Raw genomic sequence first — 24,522 nt, 5'->3', positions numbered from 1 at the left:
GTACTGATGAAATCAGACTGAGAAGAATTCTGTGTCAATCTATAGCAAGTAAAACTAAATCTCCAAAGAAAGAATAAACTTCTACTGATAAAAGTATCTTCTTTAAGCAAAAAAAAAAAGCAATTTGTCTTTCAATTATTTTATGTATTTTTTAAGAGTTGCATATTCTCCATTTTATTCAGATGCTGAGAGAGTATTTAAGGAAACCACTGTAAAACCTTAATGAGATATTGAAGGAAAGTTAGCCAACCAAACCCCACACAAAGCTCCTAAACACACACACAAACACACGAGCTGCAAGCCATGAAACAAATGACTTTCCCAGAAACAAGTCAGTAAGAAAAGAAACCCAAAGCCAAACCAAAAGAAATGAAGAAAAAAAAAAAGTAAAAGCACTATAGGGCATACCATAGAAGGTGATACCTGTAACTTGATGAAACAACAACATAAAAAATAAAATGCAATAAAATACTAACAGAGTATTCCTCCAGTAAGCCCTTCCAGAGTGCACACCTTCTGCACAAGCAATAATGCATGTACCCAACCACACAAGCAATAATACGTGTAATGGGCACTGGTGACTTGTGTCAGTGGACTTGGCTCACATTTACAAAAGAATCTGTAGGACTCAAGCACCTTGACTTTGCTAGCTGTCACTTCCATGACAAATCTGCCCTCTTTCATCTGATAATGGTATTTCTCAAGGGTGGAATAAAAAGTCATTTAGATTGCCATGCCATAAAATTGCTTTCAGTGATTAGATTTTAAAACTAAAAAACAATGTTTTTAAAAAGAAAAAATACCATAATAATTATAATCATTTATTTGAAATGTGGGAGGACCCCAAACATCTTATAAATGGGTTTTAAAAATTAAAATCACTAAGAGGAAAAATATCTTTCCTGTGAATAAACTGATTATCATGGCTTCAGGCACTGTATTGAAGGAGTACTTGCATTATCAATTTAACCTATGCACTGGAACAAATCCCCAAAGTGTTCCCTGAAATTCCTGCAGGAATTTATTCAAAGTGTAGGTTTTCACAAGCTCGTGCAAAATACTCAGAGCACGTAAAAAACATTTGAAAAATGAATTCAATTACTTTCACACATTATTCAATGAGAGAGTGGTGTTTTCATTTCCTTTTTAAAGGAGTAAATTGCAGATAAAGTGCTTTGGTTTCAAAATTAACATTAATGAATTTCTAATATCCCACAAACATGCAACTATCCTTCTTTTCTATTATAAAGGCTGTTAAAACACCTTTTTCACTGTATTATTAGGAGTAGTCCATGACCTCTTGGGCTGTCATGTACCAAGGTTGATAAATTTATATTCATACATGGCTTCTAAACATCGTCATAATCCTGTAATTTGGAGACACACAGAGAAGAGAGCAAGCCTCATCTTTTAGGAATTGCCACATCTACACCATTTTTCCTTAAGTCCTTAGAAGAATTAACTTCTTGAATTTCTCATTTGAAAAAAGTGTTTTAACATCTTATTTGCAAGAGCATAAAAGCCATTCATTCCTTCAGCAGGTGACAAATACAGAGCTGACAGTACCTTTTAAATACTTCGTACTCGATACAAAACATCAGAAAACAGAACACAGATTAAAGGAAAAACGCAGTAGAGAGACATTTTAGAGAAACGCAATGTAAAACTTCTCCTTGTTTGTAGGAAAGTCAAGTGATGTGCTCATGCTTTTAGTAAGTTGTTATATTCTTACAGTTGTGGTTTGAACACTCTGCTGACCTGGGATTGTGGTGGTGCTGCTAGAGCTACTGTCATCCACGGGCCCAAAGAAATCAAGGTTCAGAAGAGTGGAACCTCCACTAGCTTGAAATTCAGTGACCGTGTTGGTAGGCAGCCATATAGAAGGTAAGCCAAGGGAGGGGTTTATGTGTAAAAAGGGGTAAGACACACACTTGAACATGCAAGTTATAATTAGTACTCAGTACGCAATTTAAAAATCGACATGAAAACAATGCTTACAGTATTAGTTTGTACCTTCTAATATGTTAACAACTTAATTCAGTGCACATTTCCTCATGTACAATGCAGCAAGGAAATCAACACTAGTAACTTTAAAATAGAAATATTTATTTCAATCTAAAAATGAAAGAGAACCAGCACGACCCAGAGAGAGAGATGTGACCAGTTAAAGGGAAACAATATATAGGTCAATTGATAGTTAAAAATAATGGACTTTTTCTCCCCTCACTGAAATTGAAAGTCATTCTTTCTTCAGGAAAACTTAGCAGATCCTCAAATAGCAAAGAAGAAAAAAAAAAAAGAATCAAAATTTTATTTAGCGGCTTTAAGCTATTAATTACCATTATCTTAAAGCAGTGTGACCACTGGGCAACAAATGCCACTCTTATGTCCAGTTCCTCACTGGCAAATTATACTGTTCCCCTTTAGTACTAAAACAGAAATCAAACCAAGATACATTTTAAAGTTGTTTGTTAAAAAGAAAGCATGATGATTGACTGAAGTAGTAAGACACCAGACAACAGCAAAAGGGTCCATCCAGGCTTTCCTTCAGCACCATGATATTGCTATCCAAACTCTTACACCCCACACATTCTGCAACAACACAGTGTGGCAACACCAGTGCAGTAAGAGATGCACTTTATCTGAGCCTGCCTTTGAACTTGTGTGTCATCAATCAGTTGCTGTCAGCAGGCTCCTTGTAAAGGAGTTTCTTAGTAGGTTTCTAGTCTGTTAATCAAACAAGTTTTCAGAACTTGTTTTATTTCCTTTGCATGCACTTACATTGCTGACACTGGAGGCAGTGGCACAACTCACTTTGCTATTAAAATAGATATAGGTAAAGGGTTTTTTAAGTGATAACTATATACATTTACAGATACAAACAAGTTCGTAGCTACCTCTTTAATATATTAGCTATAATTAGCTCTTTAGTTTAAGCAAAAGTGATAATGAATGAAGTCACATTTTTGAAATATAAAATTTTCTTTAAATCTGAAAACTTTCAGCTCAGGAAGTGTATATTTTGCAAACAGTTTGTGGATAAAATATTGTGCTTTGAAGTAGCCACTTTACAGAAGTTTGTCTTTCAGAAGATGTCTAAAGAGATAGCTGACTGGTGAAAAATACTTTTAGGAAGTAAAACTCATCAACCTAAAATGCTCATTTGTTCAGAGTTTCATTACAATCTGCAGTTATACGTAATGAAGTGTTAATATTGCCACTGTGTCACTAGCATATGGCAGGAATCTAAAATAATACTTAACTATGTATTTTTCAAACTATGCAATACTTCACATAGGGGAACTGTTAATCAGAAAGAAAGCCTGAATTTCCAAAGTTAGGAGTAAGAAATAAGTATTATATATATATTTTTATATATGTGTGTGTGTATATATCTTAAAAAAATAATCAGCAGATAGATGTTTGTCTGAACTTTGTAGCTTTCTTATCTCTAGCTCTGGTGCTAGAGGCTCTACGGAGAGACGTACCATCTAAAGGGTTAGTAAGGCCACTGCTACTCCAGTCAAACTGGACAGGTGGTAGAGATTCCTAGAGTTGAAAAGTCAGAAATCAGATTTTATAGTCAGTTCAGGTTACAACAATGCAAAGCAGTTCAAACAACAGATTCTTTAGCATCTAAACACTAAAAAAGACAACTAAATGATCAAGCTCCAACTTTTGGGAGGTGTGTCTTTTCATAATATGCACTAGAGATCCAAAGTATATTTCTGCTACCACAGGAAATCCATTAAATTCTGATCAGCACAGATTAGGTAGCTTCTAACTCAAACAGGATTTGCAAATTAACTAAAACATTAATTGAGTAACAAACCTTAAGGCATCATTGAAAATTAAAATATTACTTTCATGGAAGATGAGGCACTTAGCATAAAAAGTTATGTATACACAATTACAGGGCAAATTCAGAACAGTGAAAGCTGTCTTTGTCTTGATCATATATATTATTTATCACTAAACAACCAATCATTCTTTTGGTTTGTTTTGCTCTTAAGAAACCCAATCCCCACATGTGAGGGACAAACTATCAACACCCTCTCCACTCCACCCCCTTTAAAAATAAAAGTTGTGTGACTGATTATCCTTTCACAGTTAACTCATCTGATCCATATACAAACCATTGGCAGCAATGCTTGAACAAGAGGAGTATGGAAACACTGACTCCTTCTGGGAGCCCACCCTTGCCTTTTCATTTCCTCTTGCTAAGCCTTTTGGACACAAGCAAGCAGCAGGGACCATGCTCTACGGGGAAGGTGTGTTCAGGGGCAGTGTGACTTGCAAGCACTGTCTTCCTGTACTCTCAGGACACAAACTGATGGGACAGTAGCAGAAATGTCTGAAAGAAGATGAACCTTTCTACTTCTGTATATTACACTCTGTTCTCTCCCCAGTGAAGTCAATTGGGAAGGCACTGGGAAAGGATGTGCCCTCAACTTCTAAAGAAACAATCACAGTATGGAAGAAAAACAGTGGATGTTTTCAGCAATACTCTTTAAAACACATCAGTACTTGTTAAGCTTCCAGTGGCTGAGACATACCTTCTCTTTACTTTTGTAGAAAATCAGCCTTTATTTTATAATGTTAAAACTTCCCAACATCTGACACTGAAGAAAAATGCAGATTCACTAATCCAGACTGTAGCAACCTGAGGTAGCTCTGTGGCACAATTAACTCACTGTAAAAGGCATTTCCTCAGTGCTAGATGTTTGCAGGAAGCAAAACAAAGGGAGCTGGAGCTTTCTGTATTTACTTGTAGGAAAGATTTTTCTAAGCAAGACATTTACTATCAAATGTCTTAAAAATACTTTCAGTACTGAGCACAGCTTGAACAGTATTCTCTCCATGGAGGTTAATAAACTGATTCTTCACTTTTTACTTTGCTTTGGGAATGGTATTACTGGCCTTGAAATGATTTGCATGTAGATATAATGTCAGCAGTGTGGAAGCTCCAGCAGATGAAGTAATGATCACTATTATCAGTAGCTTGTTTAAACTTTGTCACTATATGTAAACTATATTAACATTAAAAGAAGTTTGTAGGAAAAGAAAAGGGTAGTGAGTATGACAATTTAGTAGTTTTCTGTCCTGAGCAAAATTAACTCAAACTGAAATAAAGTGGCTTCCTATCAACTCTAACTGAGGAAAACACCCAGTAGGTTTTGTGTCAAAGGCCTGAATCACAACTGATGACTAACAGAGCTGCACGGAAAAGGTGGCAGCAATGGCTTGCTAAGTGTGTGCCTTTAATGATGGCCTGACTCTCAGATTTGACAAGGAAAGGACAAAGGATGTGATGAATTCTTCCTAAAATGGGAAAAAACAAGTCTGACTCCAAATCAGTAGGAATATACCAAGTATATTAGTCTGCTCTGTGGGATGAGGCCACTCTGCTGACTTCAACTACTTTGCAAGAGAGGGTAAGTAAAGCAGCCCTACCTATACAGATGCTGGCAAGTCCCAGTCTACACAGTAGCTAACCAAGTGAAAGGAAAAGGCAGAGGAAAAAGCAAAATTAAACAGAAAGTTTTCTGTTTCCCGTTACCTCAGCCCTAAGAAACACCTGAACACAGGCACTGAAACCTCAGCCAGCGGGAACATACCCAGCAAATGGGAATATAATGTTCAGCCTTTCTGAAACTGTGACGTTGTTAGGTTATTGCAATTATTATTTTAGTTACATGCTTTAAGGAAAAGTGCCCAATCTAGGAGAATACTGAGAAATGGAGCACATTGCTTTCACTCCTCAAGGCCTCCATCTTAGATTACAGGACACAGTACAGAAATGAAAAAGTATACTCAGCTGTCAAAGTACTACTCTGAAAGTTAAGGAAGTAAGAAAGAGGAAATTAAAATGCCTGCCTGTTTTACTGCATCATATTTCACTTTGATACAAATGAGAGATGTTTCCATACAATAATTTTAGAATGTATTATGTAAGAGCTCTCATAATCCAAAAAAGTAAAATGTAAATGTTTGTGTCTGTGCCAATAATTACTCAAGGAAAATTAAACAAAATAAAAAAAAAGGAAGCATTTTGCTGTCTTAAAGCTGAGCAAAAAGAATAAAAGGACTTGTAATACAAATATAATGTCAATATTCAGATGGATCCCAAAAACGAGCATCATACACATTCCAGAAAAAGCTTTACATGCAAGTAATTCATACATTTCATTGTGTATATTCATTGGCAAAATTTTATCAGTTCTGAAAACTGCTCTTTTCCAACAACCCCTTTACACAGCTGTCACATCTGAGAATAACAGCAAGCTCTGTAGCATCTCTTACCTGCAAACCATTCTTTCTTACTCTGTCAACAAAGCTACACACACTCTCACACTCTTGGATCTTTCTCACACGTATAACTGGAGAGCAGTTCCTGATGGAGCCTTTGGCTGGTGGCCAATAATATGGTAGTTTGCATCTGTCATTGTTAGAAGTCCTGATGGTCTCTTATGTAATTAAAAGTGTTTTTAGAGACTGTCACCCCATGGGGTTTAATTAAGGTTCAGGCCCTAATAGCCACCAAGTGTAAAATGTATATTTCTATTATAACCTGATCCCTAATTCAGTGGCTTAAATGCAAGCAGATGTGCTGTAATGGGCACCTGCAGAAAAGAAGCACTGGTAATTTTCTTCTAGAAAGGTCTGGGTCACTGCAGATTTTTATTCCCATATAAAACTTACTAAGTAAAACTTGGCAGGTAACCCTGCAAAAGAAACATAGCCCCAAATGGAGAGAAGAGAATGCTTTGAAGCAATAGCAGAAGAGCAGAAATATCTGGACAACTTTCCTCAAAAAATGCAGAAGCAGATAAATAAACTTTAAAACAACATTAACCAGAAAACAGTATCAAACCAAGAGAAGGCAGTCATCATTAAGTCCAGACAGCAACTCTTTAGACAAACACTGGAATATATTTTGCACGCACTGCCTGAAGACTTGGCTGTGATTTAGAAGCCCACTAGAGCTGTACAAAAAAGAAGAGAAGGGCCTCTGTCTTGGGTCTCACAATCAAAGGGTGCCTATTTCACCAGCCATTCCTTACACCTGATGAGCCTTGACAGAGCCTTTTACTTCTTCCCTGTGAAGTCTTTGAGACACCATGCTTAGATCAAGGCAAGAGTAATCAGGGGATTATTTCATATTCTGTTTACTGCCTTATAGTTATGAGCACAGAGGAACAGAGAAATTAGCCCCTCAATTGTCAAGATAAACAACAGATCAAAGATGAATTTAGATTTCACCTTCAAATGTAAAAGAGAATGACTCTACAAAAATCATCTTTATACAATAAACTAATGTGACAATCCAGTCAGTGACTTGCTTGAGAACTCAATTTCAAAACCCTTGTCCTTATAGCTTAAATGGCTCAGATGGAAATTTGTCCACTCTATTTCCCCAGCCTAACTCAGTGAGGCCTGCTGGAGGGAATGAAGGCAAAACATTCAGAGTTTATGTCATAACTAGGAAGAAACATTGCACCTCATTTGCTTCTTTTTACCTCATGCTATTAGTTCTAAAGTTCTCCATTTTAAATTTTTGCATGCTTTTGTGTGCTTGCCTACAACAAAAACATTTAGGAGGTATTCCTGTGTTTCTACAAATGTTCTTTCCACTATTACTTTCACCTCATCAGTCTTCCAAAGTCTTATTCCCTTAGCAGGAAGTCATACACATACATGCACAGACACTGATCTGTATATAAGTGCCATAAATGCCAGCCCTCAGAGGAGAACTTTTCCCTGAGCAAAGAACATGAATCTATCAAACAGAGCCTCTCCTTCCAAAGAGAATATCAACATTCTGAAGTTTCTGAAAATATGGATAAATCTTCATTCTGAAAATGGAGAAATTTAGAAGTTTAACTAAATAATTACACATTAACCAGGTACACTAAAGAGATACTTGAATTGCTGCACCTAAATAACTTGCATGTAGAATAAGTTTCAGAATAAGAATAATTTTAGAATAAGAAGTTTCAGAGTCCACTAAAACTGGCTGTATTTCTACTGAAGATTTTAACGATGTTTGTAGCATAGCTCCTAATGAAATGTTTGGGCACATCATTTTATTACCACGACAATCTGGAATATTCTGAAAGAGCCATTTGCACAACGTGACATGAAACTGGATTTTCCCCAAAGCAAAAGAAGCCACCAATCATTGACAGAAGATGAGACCAAGAAAGAAAGAAGGTCTCTGAAGTGGAGAATTGATCGTTCACACCCTGAAACTTTCAGAATGTCATTTAACTGTAGCCTCCTAGAGTTCTGAATGGTTACAATCTCTAACCCATCTCTTCCCCAAAAGCTTATTTTAGTGTTTGTCTCTTTGGAAAAGCTAACCTAGTGCCAACAGTGCAGAGAGCACAGAATCTTCTCAGATGTATTCATGGACCACAACTATTGAACAGAGATGGCCTTATCAGAACAAGCTGTAGGCCAAGATAATCACACTGTGACAAGTACTGAGAAATTCTGTAGTAGGAATTCATAATAACAGGAAAAGAGAGACTTTGGTAAGTAGAGGTTCTTATTTTCAGCACTATGACTGTCAAGAAACTGAGAAAATGGCACTTGTCAGGGATGTTGTTACTTCAGGCTCTCGCAGCTCTCTACATTGTTTAGTGTATTGCTTAATTTATGTTTTCTCCTCTGTAAAAAAGGGTACTTTGGATGCTGCAAAAAGACTCTGAAATTTTCCTACTTTCTTACCACACAGTAGATTTCTACAGGTCAAACTGTTTGCAGTAATCACTGTTGTTACCTTTTCTTATATCCATTTCAGCTGCTCAGTTCCACTACATATGAGGAGCAGCACAGGAAGCACCAAATGTGTATTGCTTTATAAAGCAATGTGAGCTCTGAGCCCACTGACAAACTGCTGCTCAATAATGAAAGAGAATTCTCCTCTGCTACAAGCATGTCACATTTAGAGCTCTGCAGTGTGGCAGAGCAAGGACTGCAAGAACATCACTATAGTCACAAGTACCTACTGTTAAGGTTAGGTGTAGCCCAAGAATAATTCTTTCTGGAATGCCTTCAGTCAGAAGTCAAGAGCATAGCAGGTAACTGAAGATGCTGGGTGGATTAAACAAGACCTGCACTAAGGAGGGACACAGCTGAGCCTCTCCTGAGCTGAATATGTACTGAGCATCACTGTAATGAGACTGAAAATGAAGTATCTCTGCATATCCCATTAGCTTGCTGACAACCACACACACTGCAACATGCATGGCATTCAAGTGCTCCTCTAATATCCTTACATCAAAACAACAGCAACAAAGAACTCGTGCAATTCAAAAGCTCACCCCTAAACTCCTCTGAATTAATTTTGTATCAGGCTTTAAAGACAGAGAAGCCAGCAAAGCAACTGTGTGTAACAGATAATTCAATAAAATCTGGCACAAAGGGCTGAGAGAATTCATAGAATCAAAAGGTCAGACATGCATACTTGTAATGCCCACACCCAAAATGCCTCTCCAGGCAGCTGGGCTGCTTTTCCTGACACCCTGAAGAAGAAGAAAGGACAAAAGAAATGAACATGAACAGTATAAATGTAAATAGGATCATTCAGAAAATCAAGTCCTAACCAACATGTAGAACAACCTCCAACAAGAAGCTCCTGAATAAGCAAAGATGAAGAACCTTAGCCAGAGGTCAGATGAGTCTAACATTACAAATAAAATCTGTCTACCTGTCCACTGCCTTTGAGAGCAAACTGCTGTGTAACAGTAAGGATCATCAGGACTCTGAAATGGTGGCCACCAACTGCTACAGCCTCATCACAGGGACTCGCAGTCACACATGGAAAGCAGATCCAAGAGCAGGACTTCAACCTGACACAAGCAACACCTGCCTTTTACATACAGCTGTCTTTGAATACACCATCCAGATATTTTCAACATAAAGAGATAAGGCATCTCATTATTTCCCTCATTCTTTCTTTGCCTCTCCTCATCCTTCTGTCCCTGTTTTTTACCTGGAACTGATCAGATGCACATGTGTTCATCTCTGGTGATACAGGAGGTGTCTGTCCTATTGAAGCTATTTTTTCTGCTGCAGATATTGGTTTCAAAGGTTCCTTGGTAGGTTCTAACATACCCTGAATAAACAAACAACAAACAAGTAAATGAATAATCTATTTTAAAAAAATTACTTGCACACACAGACACATTTACAGACATTTCAAGAACTGCAGATGCAAATAAACTAGAACACACTACTACGTAGTACTACCCTCAACTAAGAGCTTGGGGGTAACCATGTATCTCTGGGACACTTTCACTGTGTTGAGAGGGGCAGGAGTAGATGGAGCAGGGGAAAATCATCATAGGTCCTTAGGCCTAAGAAACATTTTAGAGCTAGTAACAAAAACCCAAGTGTTGAGCTGGGGCTTGCTTTCAACTTTCAATAGTGTAATTTAAGCTGGAGAAACCAGTTACTTGATAAGGTGATGTCTTCTCCTCCCAATTGTGTCTAGACTATTTCAGAAATATCAAATGACCCATCACAGAAGTACAACTGCATTAATTCCATTTCAACAATTAAGTAATCCAAAAGAAACAAACCAAATTATCAGTTTTCAGAATGATACCAAGAATGATAATTACTGAGATGGAAACAAATGCATTACGAAGCATTAAGAAAATACACTCACATTTTTAATTTTAAGCAAACAATTCAAACACAGATAGTGTTATGAAAAATGTCTGAAATCTGATATTGAAAAAAACCTGAGGATCAGAAGATGTACAGAAAGCCCAAAGTTTGCAGTGAGACATTCCAACCATCCGAGAACAAAGAGAAACCCCCAAATAAAAGCACAGGATTTGCAACTGCAGCATTTTAAACCATTCTTGGAAAGTCACCTGCCAAGGTCAACTGTTCCACAAATGTTTCTACACCCTATTAGGGGAGCTTCGAATTTACCCACCAGTTAAATGATTTCTTTTGGACAGCAGAGAAACACAGAAAGCAATGTGGAAACAGAAAGCAACAAGACCCTTTACTCCTACTATTGCTGTTATCCACCTTATTGTGTGCATAAGTATATAAAAAATTTAGGAGACAATTAATCAGCAACAACAATCTGTTGCAAAAAAATAACTGCATGTGTTGCAAGCATAGCCCTGCTCACAAACTGGAAGAAAAAAGCAATATCCCAGAGTTGTTTTAACTATCTGTATCAGAATACCATGTTGACATCCAAAGAAGTACACAAGCTGGCCTTGATGCATGAAAAAACAGTAGAAACAACTCTATAAAATTAGCCTACATAATTAAATCAGCCTAATATAAACCAAAGAAAAATATTCTTTTACTATTCCATTTGTTTGTGGATGTTCATATGAAAACACAGGTGTGCTTGTCTGTGTGTATACATATACATGCACTGTTTTTTGAGAAAAAAAAGAACATTTATTTTGCTCAGACCAGCAAAAATCACAAACCTTATCTTCTCCCTGTTTTTATTGAATACTTCTTTCACTTAAAATCAAGTATCTGCTTGCACACATAATGAAAATTATTTATTTGGTAATTCTTTTCTAGCATTTCTACTGATGCCTAAGCCATAACTGTACTCACAAAAATATCTCTCAGCATACTTGGTGTTTAATGTAATTTAATATATTTCATTATATGATGTTGCTGGACCTATAACAAAAAAAAAACAAACAAAAAAACTAAAAAAAGCTTACCAGTCCTGCTGCATACATGGGTACTATAACAGGCTGCTTCTTGTTGCCTGTAAAGAGCTGATAAAACAAAGAATTTACTTAAGAGTTTCTTCTATGTCAGCGATGGAAATGTTTTTCAATGCTACAGAACTTAGGTAAGGTTAGTATCACAGAATAAATACTATGTTTATTATAACACAGTGGTTAAAAACTAAAGCAACTACTTATATTAATAGGGCTTGTAAAAGGTTGCCAGGTGGTCTCTCATGAACAACCATGTTCTGTACAACTATGCAATTAGGAGAAGGCATTCACACAAAACACTTCCACCTGATTCTACTTATAAGGCAGCTTCCTTATTTAGAAAGGCAGTTTTGCTGGCAGACTCACAATATTTCTTGTGTCAATTCCCAGGGAGCACAGAAGCTTTTTGTTGCTGTGGGAGCCACCCCACTGGTATCTCAGTCCGTATGCATCGTGGATGTCCTGCAGCTCTGTCCACACGTCCATCAGTTCCCTGCACAACCCACCATAAATCAAGTTATCATTCAGAAAAACAGCTTAGCAGCCTGGAATATTTATTCTGTTTTTTAATGCAAGTGACTTATCATACATTCCAATTAAATTTATGCCCAAGCACAATACCCAGGGGAACTAAAACAGCACAGTGGTCTCAGAACAATTATAGTTCAGACTTCTTACTGGAAAATGATGTCCACGGCAGACAGGACAAAGCCCACTTAGACTTCATCATCACATGAATAAATACAGTAATTTATAGCAAGTGTAACTAATAAGACATATTTGGTTAATTCAGAGACATAATTGAAAAGAAGATGATAGGCTGCTGAGTTGCTAAGTGAAGTACTCCTGGTGTATGCAGTCACTGAAAACTAGAATTCTGATAGACAGCTGATTTTCACTCGATGGCTTCTCAAAATACGTGAAGCAAGCACCGCATTTTAAATTACTGCCATACATGTTTCAAGTTCATCTTGTATTTGTTGTATTGTGGTTTCTTACCCAGTAGTTCCTAAGGTCTCCTCAGTTGTTATCTGCTTTTCACCTGCTTCCAGCAAATGATTCAAGGAACTTATTTCTTCTTCAATTTCAGCAACAGGAATGGAAGGAAAACAGACTTCAAATATTCGTTCCAGACGACTTAGCAATGTTGTCTATACCAAAGAGAAAATATTTATGTCAAGTTTTGCTAACTGCTATAAAGATAAGTCCAATATAACAACAAGATGGAACACAACTTATAGCTAACATGAGATTTCATTTACCACAAAATATTAAATGTCAGAGGACCACAAGATTCTTTAAACACCAAACATAGGCTAGGATCCTGTACACAGGATCCTTACTGTAAACAGTAAGGATCTTGCCCTCTGCAAAGTGAGTTCTTACAGAAGTGTCCAAAGTCACTCTGTTAGAAATTAGCAGAAAATGTACACAACAAAATTTATGCTATATAAAGATAATGTCTTGGCCATATAAACAGCATATATTGGAACTAATGCTTTCCAGGCATTTTAACTCCAGAGCATGCACTGGGCGCTGGCAGATGGATCTAACATGAAAAACAAAAGTCAAACAACCTCCTGCCCTCACAAAAACAAAAAAATCCCCCCCCCTTTTTTCTGACAAGCATAGTATGCTTTCTTCTTTTCAAGTTCTTCCCTTACATTTCTCTCTTCTCTTAAATACTTCCACATAGACAAGATTTCAACTTCTTGTGCCTCTGTTAACTGGTCTTGGACATCAGATGTACTAACGATATGGAATTTTTTTCCAACCCATTAAAAACAGGTAAACATCAAGCTTTTATTATTTATTAAAATACCAATTTCAATGGTATTTTTTGCAAGGTATGCTTGTAAAAATTAAATTAAAGCCTTTTTTAATGTACTCATTTTTGCCAGAAACACCCAAATCTCTTTTCTTGCTAAGGAAAGGAGGCACAAGCCTGACATTCAGTGGAGTGTTTCCATCTTTCTAGTTTAGTGTTCCTCAACAACCACTTTCCCAGTGCTCTGCTGCAACACACACAGGACAGCATCCAGCAGCTCCAGCACCTGCTTTTCTGCTGGGGAAATGGAAAAGAAACAGAGTAGGCGGAAATCCCAGGAGCATCCCACGGCGTGTGCTGTTTTAGCTGTGCCAGCAGAGCCCTCCTGTGGAGATGCAGCATATTCCAGTAACAATGTTGAATTTACACGCATAAGCCTCAAAACAGAGGTTTTTTGTTACAAATGAGATGATTTAAAGTTCAGAAAAGCAAGGCTGTAGGAGGAAATTACCTATTTTAGTTAGGCCAATCAATACAACTGGGACAAACCTTAATGCAGCAAAATATCTGCTTCACAATTCCAAGAATTATCTGCAACGTTTCTTATTTGAACTTTTAGCTGAAAATTTGCCTTGTCTCTCATCTCAGCTAAGCAACTCACTGACCATGAACATCAGCAAACATAACAGAGGTAAACATGTTATCAGAATATCTGCATTCTGTATTGGAGCTGGGGTGATGAGTCAGGAACTGGGATCGACTCTATCCAGACTATTCTTTCTGTTCAGCCACTAACTGCAAAAAACAGGAAAATTAATTGGCTTAAAGCATGAGCTCTTGAGTTTTACTGCCTGTGAAAGAAATGCCTGAAAGGGAGAGTCACCAGGTACAGTCACTTGCAAACCATAATGTAAAAATGTGCAAAGATCTGAATTCAGAGCAGAGACGACTCACCCTTTTTGTTTGTTTGTTTGTTTCTTCCTCATTACCTCTCTGGTAAATTCTGATCATAATGAGCCATGTTCTACAGTAAATAATTTTCCTTTTAATCATCTCTCAATGCTCAGTCATTCTGGCCATACACTAAGTTGCAATACTTGTAGGCTGTTTCCTGTTTGCTGACCAGAACTAAGACACTACCTTACGTTTTTAAGAAGGAAAACTAAACAGTATTCCACATTCTAGCCTGATGTTTCACACTAACACACAAAAGCATACTCTGCTCCAGTTTTAAACCTTAACTTTGCCTACAGTATATCACTTTCCCTTATCTTACATTAACAGGTGATGCTTACTTCATTTCTGTAATACAGCAAGAGTACAAATCCCCAGGGAAAAGCAAGAGGCAGATGAATGGCATTGGATCATGGAAACAGCAAGGCATCACATTTCTTGAAAAGGATCAACATTTCAGAACATGCTAGTAACTAAAAATATGCTTGCTTAGGTAATGAAAGAATTAACAGAAGATCTCTAAGAGCCAAGCAGAATCTCAGTCAATGTCACATTTCAAATTTGAGTTTAAGAATTGTGCCAAAATTTCAGGAACAGTTTAACTATAGCATTCTTTACACTTCCTGTCATCTTTTCTAAATTCCCAGTGAGGCTTAGCCCTTATTTCTATATGACAAAGAATGGTTTCCATAGCAAACCAGAATAATTAATTCTGCATGTGCAAATGGACAAAGGGATGAGTGCACAAACACACATCTCCACGCAGTGGCAATGGAAGCAGCTGAACTTGTTTTTGCAACTGGTGATGAAATCCTGTGGTCACAGCTTCCAGGTATTAAGGGCATCACCAAGATTTTAAAGCTGGTGTAAATGTCCACCTCCTACAAACTTTAATCTATTGTTGCATAAATCAGACTGCAAGAAAATACTGTGGATGACCAGAAGTAATGTCATGTCTGTCTTTCTGAAAAAAAAAAAAAAAGGCAGAAACCAAGGATTTTTATCCACTTCTCATCACTAAAAGTATTTGATACATGATTGTTCTCCATGGCCATTCAAGCAGAATAATTCTTGAAGGCACTTACAGAAGATGTGAAAAGGCTACAGCTGCCTTTAAACATTAGCTGTGATTCTCCAAACATCTGATAAATAGAAAAATAAATGTATTTATTTATTGACAAATTTAAAGCTTCATAGTTTCTGTAAATGCATTTTGGTAGACACTTAAAATAGGTGGTAATCACCACCAGAACCAAACAAAGTATCAGAGATACTTTTTAAAAATAAGCATAACCACAGGATTAGAATTTATCTCTGTGGCAACTAAACAGGGGTCAAGATCCATCCCTCAGAGCTGAAAGCCCAAAGTACTTGGTTGACACAATTTGTTTTTATTTCTTCTCCACCACAAGGTCATAGAATCCATAAACTCCTTCAACACAGCAATTCTTCACTGACCACCCAGCACACCAAATCCTCCACAGCTGCCCCCACATGAACCCAACAGTGACAGGTCACTGCCTTTCTTCAGAGCTATGAAAAGAGGAGATAATAAAATTTGCCATAAAAACAACACACTTGAGCCCCACTACAGAAACAGTGGACACAGTGGACACAAATGGCAATTTTCACCATGTAACTGCTGTAATGCTTCTGTGGGTGAAGTTTTGGGGAATTCTGTGTGCAAGAATGGAAAAAAAAACAGTCTTGCTTCTCTCCATGGTTCTGGTCCCATATAAGCTACAAGAACTCATCCAGGTGAACTCTCCTTCAAAGAGTGGAGTGGCACTTTGTCCTTCCATCCTCTGCCCTTTCCACCGGAGGGGAGGGCACAGCCCCATTTTTTAAGCCCTCATTTTCCCTTAGGAAATCTCTTACATCCCACAGCATCACTGCCCTGGCAGCCTCCAGAGGTGCTTTGAAGGGGAGAGTCAAAAACAGAGCATGCCTTCAACCCTCCTCATCCTGCTGCCAAGAAAAGAGGCCACAGAGGGAGCAACACAAACTCTGGGCTGTTTGCCTCTACCAAACACAAAACTGGAAGACCTAAGAATAAATAACAACAGTGTAATAATTAAATTGTTGAGCATGTTTAGATATTCAAGCTTATGTGAAAAGTAATAAAAGAAAAAACATTAAAGGAGATGGAAATGAGCCTATGAAAGATCCAAGATACTAAACATATAAAGTAGGAAAGGAATAAACCCATATGGACATGACTGGCTTCTGGTTGGAACTCAGAAGCTGAATGAAAGCTCTCAAAGAATGACAGAACAAAGCTCAGGGGCCAAGAAAAGAAAATTATTAACCACTGAGATTTTATTTAACTTAAATCATGAACTCACTGTTCTGCAGAGTGCCTAGCACAGCTTTTTATTACTATTTTAATAAAATAAAGGTTAAATGAGAAACTCCCTTTGCTGTTTTTTTTTAACATCCAAACCACATTTTCTGGTAACACATTTGCCTGTGAAGAGCTAAGTAGCCATTTACTCTTCTACCTTCACCATGTGTGTGCATGGGATGGGTGTATTTGGGGTTTTTGTTTGGTCGGTTTTAGTGATGCTCTTGGAATATTTTGGGGTGGTGAGTTTGGGGATTTTTGAAGAGCTAAACTTCATGACCATATAGCTAACACAAGGGAGCTGAAGAACCAGTTTCAGTGGATGCAACTCACCACGGGGAACACGCAATCAACTTCCTCAAAATTTTCTGGACTCAAGCATTAAACAAAGTTAAATGGTTAACTAAAACCACACAAGCAATCAAACAAATACCTAAGTTCTCAATTAAATGGTGACAGCTTTTTTTTGGAAAGTGTTTATGGACTGTTTAAACTCTGAATCCATTTCCTTTTCACATAGCAACAATTTGTTTCTTTGTCTGAAGCACAGGCAACACCACTCAGAAGCAATGGGACAACAGCTGCAGGCAGAAAAACTCCTGAGTACAGAAGCTTACAAAGAACACTAGTTTAACTTCTCATGTTTCAAATGTGATGGCTTGTCTCCATCCCCAGTTTAAAAGCAGGTTAATAGAAGGTAGTGCCATATATTTCTTAGATGTAAAAAACTGAATTGAAATATATGTTTTTATTTACATGGGAAATTTATAATGGAAACACTCGTCCTAAACTGGGATTTGCAAGGCAGAAAGAGGATGCCACAATGACCAGAGCTAAAGAGCTAAAAAAACTTTCATCAACATAAAATGAGGATTTTTTTAAAAACAATAATTTAAAGAATTAAATTAGGCAATGTTAGTCCTAAATATCCCAAATCTATTTTAAAAGAGTAACTATACAAGTTTTGAGCTCAGCTGCAAAGCAAATCTGAAAATGTAGTGGCTTAAGGGGAAAAAAAAAAAAGTTAAGACTTCTTTGCTCTTTTTACTGCTTGATCTGAGAGAAACTGCAGGGAAGTCCAGGCTAGAAATATGAAGCTGTTTCTCTCCTTCGTGCTGGAAGCTTCACCATTTATTCTCCCTCAGCTGAAGAATGCAACAAATATTGCATCTTCCATGTAGGCAAAGTACAGTTTAACAGTTATTTATTGTGACTACATAAAACTCACTGACCATTTCAGTTTGTCATGTTATTATCTACTGGTGTTGTACTAACTTTTCAGTCAGACCCAGAGAGGAAGTATAGCAGATGACACTTACGTGTCGTGGAAAAATGGAAAATAATTTTGTCCATAAATAGTAATGGTAAAACAATCCTCTCTCAAACTATTTTCTTTTGTAAGATTCCCCTCGGCCAGTCTGTTGTGAAAACCAGCAATTACTGGCTACTTTTAATAGGCCGATTCTTACTGTTATTCAGCTGCAAATACTTCAGAACTGTGCTATGGATTTAAAACCCCCAAACCTTTCCAAAAGGGTATATTTACAAAAGTAGCCAATACTATTTTAATTTACCTTACTGAACTGAGGGGCTGAAGTCTTTATGGTCACAATTACTTTTCTCCAAAAGGATGCTGATTGCCCAAGACAGAGTACACTCCAAATGACAGCGATCCAGGGTTTTCTTTGTCTGGGTGCCTATTCATGGCTCAGTAACTGTGCCTCGCCCACACTGATTAATCTGAAGAGGCAGAGCCTGTGAGCACAGGCTCTCTAATAACTGCAGAACCTTAAAACCCACTTGGAGGACTGTTCACCTTTTCCTTCATCCCTTGCCAGGATTTGTTAAGTTTCAGGTAAATCAGGTAAGATTGGGCCTTCCAACCAAGCCCTTCTTTAGCTCTTCTTGCTCTGGAGAGGCCCATGCTCCTTGCACACAGGCAGGCACAGCCATATTCCCCACCCACACGATTACCATGGATTATTACTGCTCTTGTGCCTCACTGCTGAATTCTATATATATATAGATATATACTTATATATATGTACATATATTCTTAATGCAGCAGAGTAACCCCCTCAGCTGACTAATGTTCAGCATTATCTCATGGAAAAAGCTGCACTACAAGCCTTATATTCATCATAAACAAAACTTGGTAGTGTGCAATGAGATTTCATAGAAGGGACTGATGCTTGTGCAGATTTGCTCAAGACTTGTTGGTTCAACCAGTTCACCCACAACTACATCCTAAATCAGTTACTGGACACAAAGGCACATCTCTAATGCAAAGTGCAGCCATACTGAAACCAAGCATTAGATCTTTTCAGCTGCAGACAGAAACTAAATGGATTAAGGCATATGTAGCATTAATGTGGGTTCAGGTGGTAGTCTGTGTGCACACCATGCCCTTCCTCCTCTCCCCTCTACACAGAGCTACTGGACAGAAGAGGTCAGCATGTTACAAATCCTGCACTGCAAATTGTGTGCAGAATTCAGAGAGCCTGAGACCAAAGGCAAGGAAGAAAAGACTATGATCTTTCTGCCACTACATGTGGCTATATAAGGTCATTTTGTGAACTCCCCGCCTCTTAGTTTCATCCTTTATATTGTATATTTTCTAATAAAAACTGGATTAAATAGTTGAATGAAGCAATGCCTATTTTTAATTAAAGATTATACCAAATCCACAGTCTTTAAACAGTTTGCCCATCATACATGCATTGTGCAATCACGACTGCATTCAGAAAGCACAATATTTTACTGCCATCTCCACATTCAGAATCTACAAACTAAGAAACAAAGGAAAATACACAGAGATCTTTTCAATGGAAACTTGAGCTACTGATAAATAACTTTGCTTTCATGCTGCATTCTGATGGATGAAAATTGCTGTATACATTATTTCCACATTTAAACAGCAGTGCTGCTGGCTAAGTATCCTTTTCAATTTTCTGCTTTTGCAAAGAATTCCATTAGGATCATTCTGTTTATAAACCATTCAGGATTCTCTCATCACCACATTACAGTGACTCTCCCAGCCTCACCATCACTGATCAAGTGTATTCAGTATCTTGTAAATGATCCCAGCTCACCTTTAGCCTAAGCTGAGATCTCAGTTTTCCCATCTATCTCAAGTGTCTAACACATGCAGTATTTGCACACAGCCTGCTCCCTTTGGGTTACTACAGCAAATGCTTTTTAGATCTGCCAGCAATACACTGATGCAAGTAATCCCCTCCTCCCTATCCCTCTTTAGGCTGGGTAATAAAAAACTTTGCTCTCTTCCCTCTCACCAGATTTATCTTGCCTGCCAGTATTTCTGCTCCTGCATCAAACAGCTGCAGAACCAAGTTTAATACATGTCAAACAGAAGATTAGCAATTAATTTAAAATGCCATATTTTGTGTTTTGACCTCAGTGACAACCTCTTAAGTGACAGCAAGGAAGCTGATCAAAATCTGAGTTTAATTTTACTAAGATTCTGCACTCAGAGTACCAGGGCTGTCTGCTGGCTCATGCTGACTCATTAGTTAACCTCTGTTTCTAACAGCAATTTATCAAAATTGGCTCAATGGATTATAAACAGAATTACTATTTAATCTTAAAACAAATCTTTTTTAATATAAAAAGGTTTTAATAGATCCTTCTGAAACTTAAAGCACTTACAAAATAACTACTGTTTATAAGAGCCAACTGAAAAAAAAAATGTAGCAATTGACATTACAGGGCTAAGGAAACAATTGCAACAGAGAAAGCATGTCCAGCTCAACTTCCTCTCCAGTTTATTTGTGTAAAACATTCTCTCAGCTATACTTCCTCTCTGGCAGAGGAGGGAGAACATCACTTTAGATTCAGTCACAACTGACTGTAGCATAAAGAGAAGAAATGAAAAAACTCGAAGTCTTAAAGTTTGCTTTACAATTAAGACTTTATGGCAAACTTTACGTAAGGAACTTCCAATTTACTTGACTTTTATCTTCAGGCAGGATTGGGGAGGGAAAACGTAATTACAGAGCCTCTGAGGGTTCTGTTTTTATAAACATCTACATTCAGAAGTGTTTTCTATTGAAAACCTATCACAAAATTACAGAAAACTTCAAGTGAAAATAACTTTTTGAAACCTTCAGGCTATCCCTTAATATTAATTACTTACTAGAAAAATGGGATGATTTACTAGAATCATCTCCCTACCCCATTTCTTTCTCAGATTCTGGACAGTCTTTCAAGTGGCAAGAGAAACAACTGAGATTAATTTCAATAATCTTAGCACTCTCCAATATTATGGGTGAATAGGTAACAATAGATTTGTGCTTTCAACATAAGAAATGGACCAACACATTCAGGTGATAAGCAAGCTCTTACACAGACACAAAAATCTGCCTGCAGGTTTACTCAGGAGCCTTTTTTTTTTTTTTTGGCTTGTGAAATCTCTTTGAGGTTTGGAGTGTTAGTCACTGCACGGAACAGCAAGCAGGAAGAGAAAGGACCTGAGGCTCACAGCTTTTAACGTGACAAGAAATCAGTGCTAAGTCCCAAAAGCTCCATTCCATTTGCTGATGCTGGCAGAGCTCCAGCTGGCACAACCTTCTGAAAAGCCACTTCACCTGTCACTGGTAGGAAATGGGAAGAGGCAGGGCTGTCACCAAGCAAGGTCCTGAAAGAAAGGACTTACCTCATTTCCTTTTATTGCCATAGAAGATCCAAACCTTTCAGACACATATCACCACTAACATCCTTTACTGCTGGTGCTGCTGCACGCTTCAGAAAGACAGAGCACACTCTAAACTACTCACATGGAATGACATGAATAAAAAGAAGCTTTGAAGAAAATTCTGTTCTGAATTTTGCAAAAGTATTATTAAATGCTTAACAAAAAAAGTCTGTGTGAATAGCCACAGATCTCAAAATGACTGTTAAAAGTACTTAGGAAATAACTAATTAGGAATTAATGAATATTTAGCAACAAAAGCAGAAAACATAGGAGAGGTGGTAAGAAATAAACCTATTTACTTCCCCTTCCTGGAAACTTCTAATTAGAAATAGCAGCAGCTTTAACAAATCACCAGTCCTCTGATGTTGCTATAATGTGCAGCTTCCCATAATTAATACCTAACAGAGACTTATTTTTAAAGAGTTAACTTCCCAGGAGTTTGAATACCCAAGACAGAATTCCACAGCTTGTGTTTTATCATGCTGTCTGCTCTAAGTGAATTAGTGCAGCTATTTACAAATCAAATAATCATTTTTAATCAGGTTTTGAAAACATTGATAGAGAATGGTGATGGAAAATTTTCGGAACCAGTAATCCCAGCTTCTGGTCATACCATACCACTATTTTACAAAAAGGCAACAGAGTGTCTCCCCAAAAGGCAGTAAATAATGAAGCAAGAGGAAAAGCTATCACAGGCTCTGAAATGTTCATGTTGGCTTATTCCTTTGATCAATTTATGTAAAGGATCACATGTAATCATCAAACCACATTCCTACAAGTTCCAGCACACCCTGCTCATTTGTCTGTGGGAAGTAACAGTGCTGCAAAGATCTGCAAGATCCAAACACAGCATAATGCTTCCTATCAGCCCATCTCACAGAGCACATTAAATCTCTCCTAAAAGGCAAACAAGGACTACTCAAATATTTGTTGTACGCAAATGCAGGAACCAGGAAGAACTGTATGCATAAGAGCAGAACAAGACTGAGGAAAACAAAGTAAGCACTTACCTGAACTGAAGGTGATAGCTCTTGGGATTGCTTACTGCTAGTCCCTTGGAAAGATGCTAGAGCAACACTGTCAGTCTTGTGTAACACTGGGCCATCACTCCTGGCAGACACGTCTGTCCTATGTGACTGCCACGTCTCTTTTCTGTGATGAGATTCACCAGCCTGCTCATCTCCAAAGGCAGCCCAAGAACAGCTGTCTTTTTGTTCATCTTCAAAAGCATTCCAGTCTGTAGCCTGGTTACAACCTGCTGAACTGAAGTCTGCAAAGTCATCTGAGTCCTGGAAAGCAACACTCTCATCTTGAGCTTTTGGCACTGAATCGAAGTCTCCAAATTCAGTATCATCACCATTTCCTACCTCAGTAGTATGCTGGAAGTCTACCCCAGAAGTTTTACTGGTAGTATCACATTCTAAAGTGTCAGCAGCCTGATTTAGTTCAGCTTGGTCCAAACTTGCTGGCTGCTGACAAACAGTACTCGTGTCCCTGAATTCACCAAATTCCTCGTTAGGTTCGCTAATGTGTGCGGGCTGTTCAGAAGTTCTTTCTGAATCAAGAGCATTTATTGAGTCTTGAGCAATCCTGAAGGTGGGAGGCGCACTGCTGACTGAACCAAAGTCACCAAACACATCATCATGTTTGTCACTGCAAGCTAAAACTTCAGTGCTGCTTCCACCATTCTTGAGATCTTCATCACCACCCAGTTTGTCTCCTGCAGGATCACAGCTGAGGCTTTGGATCTTACCAGCCTTGATGTCTGCTGCTTCTGAAGAATCCTCAGGCCTACTAAAATCTTTGCCATTCTCTATGTGATGTTGTCTTCTTCTCCCACTGTGCTCTCCGTTCTCTGTAGTGCATATTGAACTTCCAGTTGTTTGAGACGTACTAGAAATTGCGAATTCCAGTGCTGAGGGACCCTGTTCACAACTAATTTCTGAAATGCAAACCTCTTCTTCGCTATGAGTTACTCTGTTTATTCTGTTGTTCTCCTGAATGCTCACTGAGTCTCTTTCATTAAGAACACTGCATATTGTAGGCCCTGTTCCCTCTAAATGGGGTGGGGTTTTGTTTGAGAAGGTAGCAAAATCTGCAACATCTTCACCTGAGCTAGGCAATGAGTTCAAATTTTGCTCAGTGGTATGGGTGCTAACAGTTTTCAGTCCCTTTGAGTCACCAATACTGTCTAGATCTTCTGTTCCCTGAGGATTTACAGGGTCTGATGCTGCAAATCCATTTGTTAGAATCTCTAGACATGGAAGTTTCTCACCATTACAAGCATCTATTTGCTCCTCCTGCCTCTCAACTGTTACACCAGTTCTAACCACACAAGAAGAAAAACCCTCTGATTTTCCAGTGTTGTCTCTTTGTTCCCCCCTTCTGTTTACATCTTCTAAAGCGGTACCTGAAGTCCTAAACTTAGATTTTTCTTTGATAGTACTAGTAGCTGACATATCAGAAAGCTCCTTAGTATGAGTAGGAAGCTCTGCAATGCAGTCTTTATCTTTACCATTTTTAACAGATGTGAAAGTTGCAATGCTAGCTACATTGTCAGAATAATCATGGAGTGGGATGAAATGATTTGTGGGTATAAACTCTTCCTTTGGATGACTGTAGTCCGCTGTATCAAAATCAGCAAAAGCTACACCAGCAGTGCTCACACCAGAAAATCCTCCAAACTCATCTTCATCATCATCATCAGCTCCATTGTCAAGTGGTGGAGGGGAAGAGGAGTACATTCGAATAATGTCTGGTTCCATTGTTTGGTTCTGCTTCAACATTAATGTATTTCTGTACAAGGGAAAAACAGAGCTATGTTAGAACTTGGCTAGCTTTTGTGTTCTTACATATTTCATTTTTACAGTTTCGTGCCTCTTTTTTGAAGTGTATAGGTCAATATCTGTATAGTATATAGGTCAATATCTGTATTAGATACCTTTTGTGTTCTTACATATTTCATTTTTACAGTTTCGTGCCTCTTTTTTGAAGTGTGTATATAGGTCAATATCTGTATTAG

The 24,522-nt window shown here is 37.9% G+C and overlaps 1 protein-coding gene across 5 annotated transcripts in view; it reads right to left on the bottom strand.

The window, feature by feature from the left end:
- AFTPH (aftiphilin) overlaps window positions 1-24,296 on the bottom strand; it is a 33,410-nt gene extending 9,114 nt beyond the window's left edge. Inside the window, exons 1-7 of one of the 5 annotated variants that reach the window (XR_005628609.1) lie at window positions 22,511-24,296; window positions 12,723-12,874; window positions 12,090-12,216; window positions 11,721-11,777; window positions 10,001-10,123; window positions 3,489-3,549; window positions 1,759-1,930 (exon numbers count right to left, since the gene is read on the bottom strand). Coding sequence is in view for 3 of the 5 variants with exons in the window: in XM_039718840.1 (XP_039574774.1) it covers window positions 1,759-1,842; window positions 3,489-3,549; window positions 10,001-10,123; window positions 11,721-11,777; window positions 12,090-12,216; window positions 12,723-12,874; window positions 22,511-24,286 (2,380 nt within the window). In the remaining 2 variants the exon portion in view is untranslated. Of the gene's footprint in view, window positions 1-1,566; window positions 1,584-1,758; window positions 1,931-3,488; window positions 3,550-10,000; window positions 10,124-11,720; window positions 11,778-12,089; window positions 12,217-12,722; window positions 12,875-22,510 lie in introns of all 5 variants that reach the window. The other 4 variants (XM_039718840.1, XM_039718842.1, XM_039718841.1 and 1 more) reach the window with 4 other exon arrangements.
- Window positions 24,297-24,522: the final 226 nt, after the last annotated feature.

Source organism: Passer montanus, unplaced genomic scaffold (genome assembly GCF_014805655.1).
Source record: "Passer montanus isolate IOZ18808 unplaced genomic scaffold, ASM1480565v1 scaffold40, whole genome shotgun sequence".
Lineage (NCBI taxonomy): Eukaryota > Metazoa > Chordata > Aves > Passeriformes > Passeridae > Passer > Passer montanus.
The sequence above is the reverse complement of the archived record's forward strand: the minus strand, read 5'-3'. Positions and strand labels throughout refer to the sequence as shown.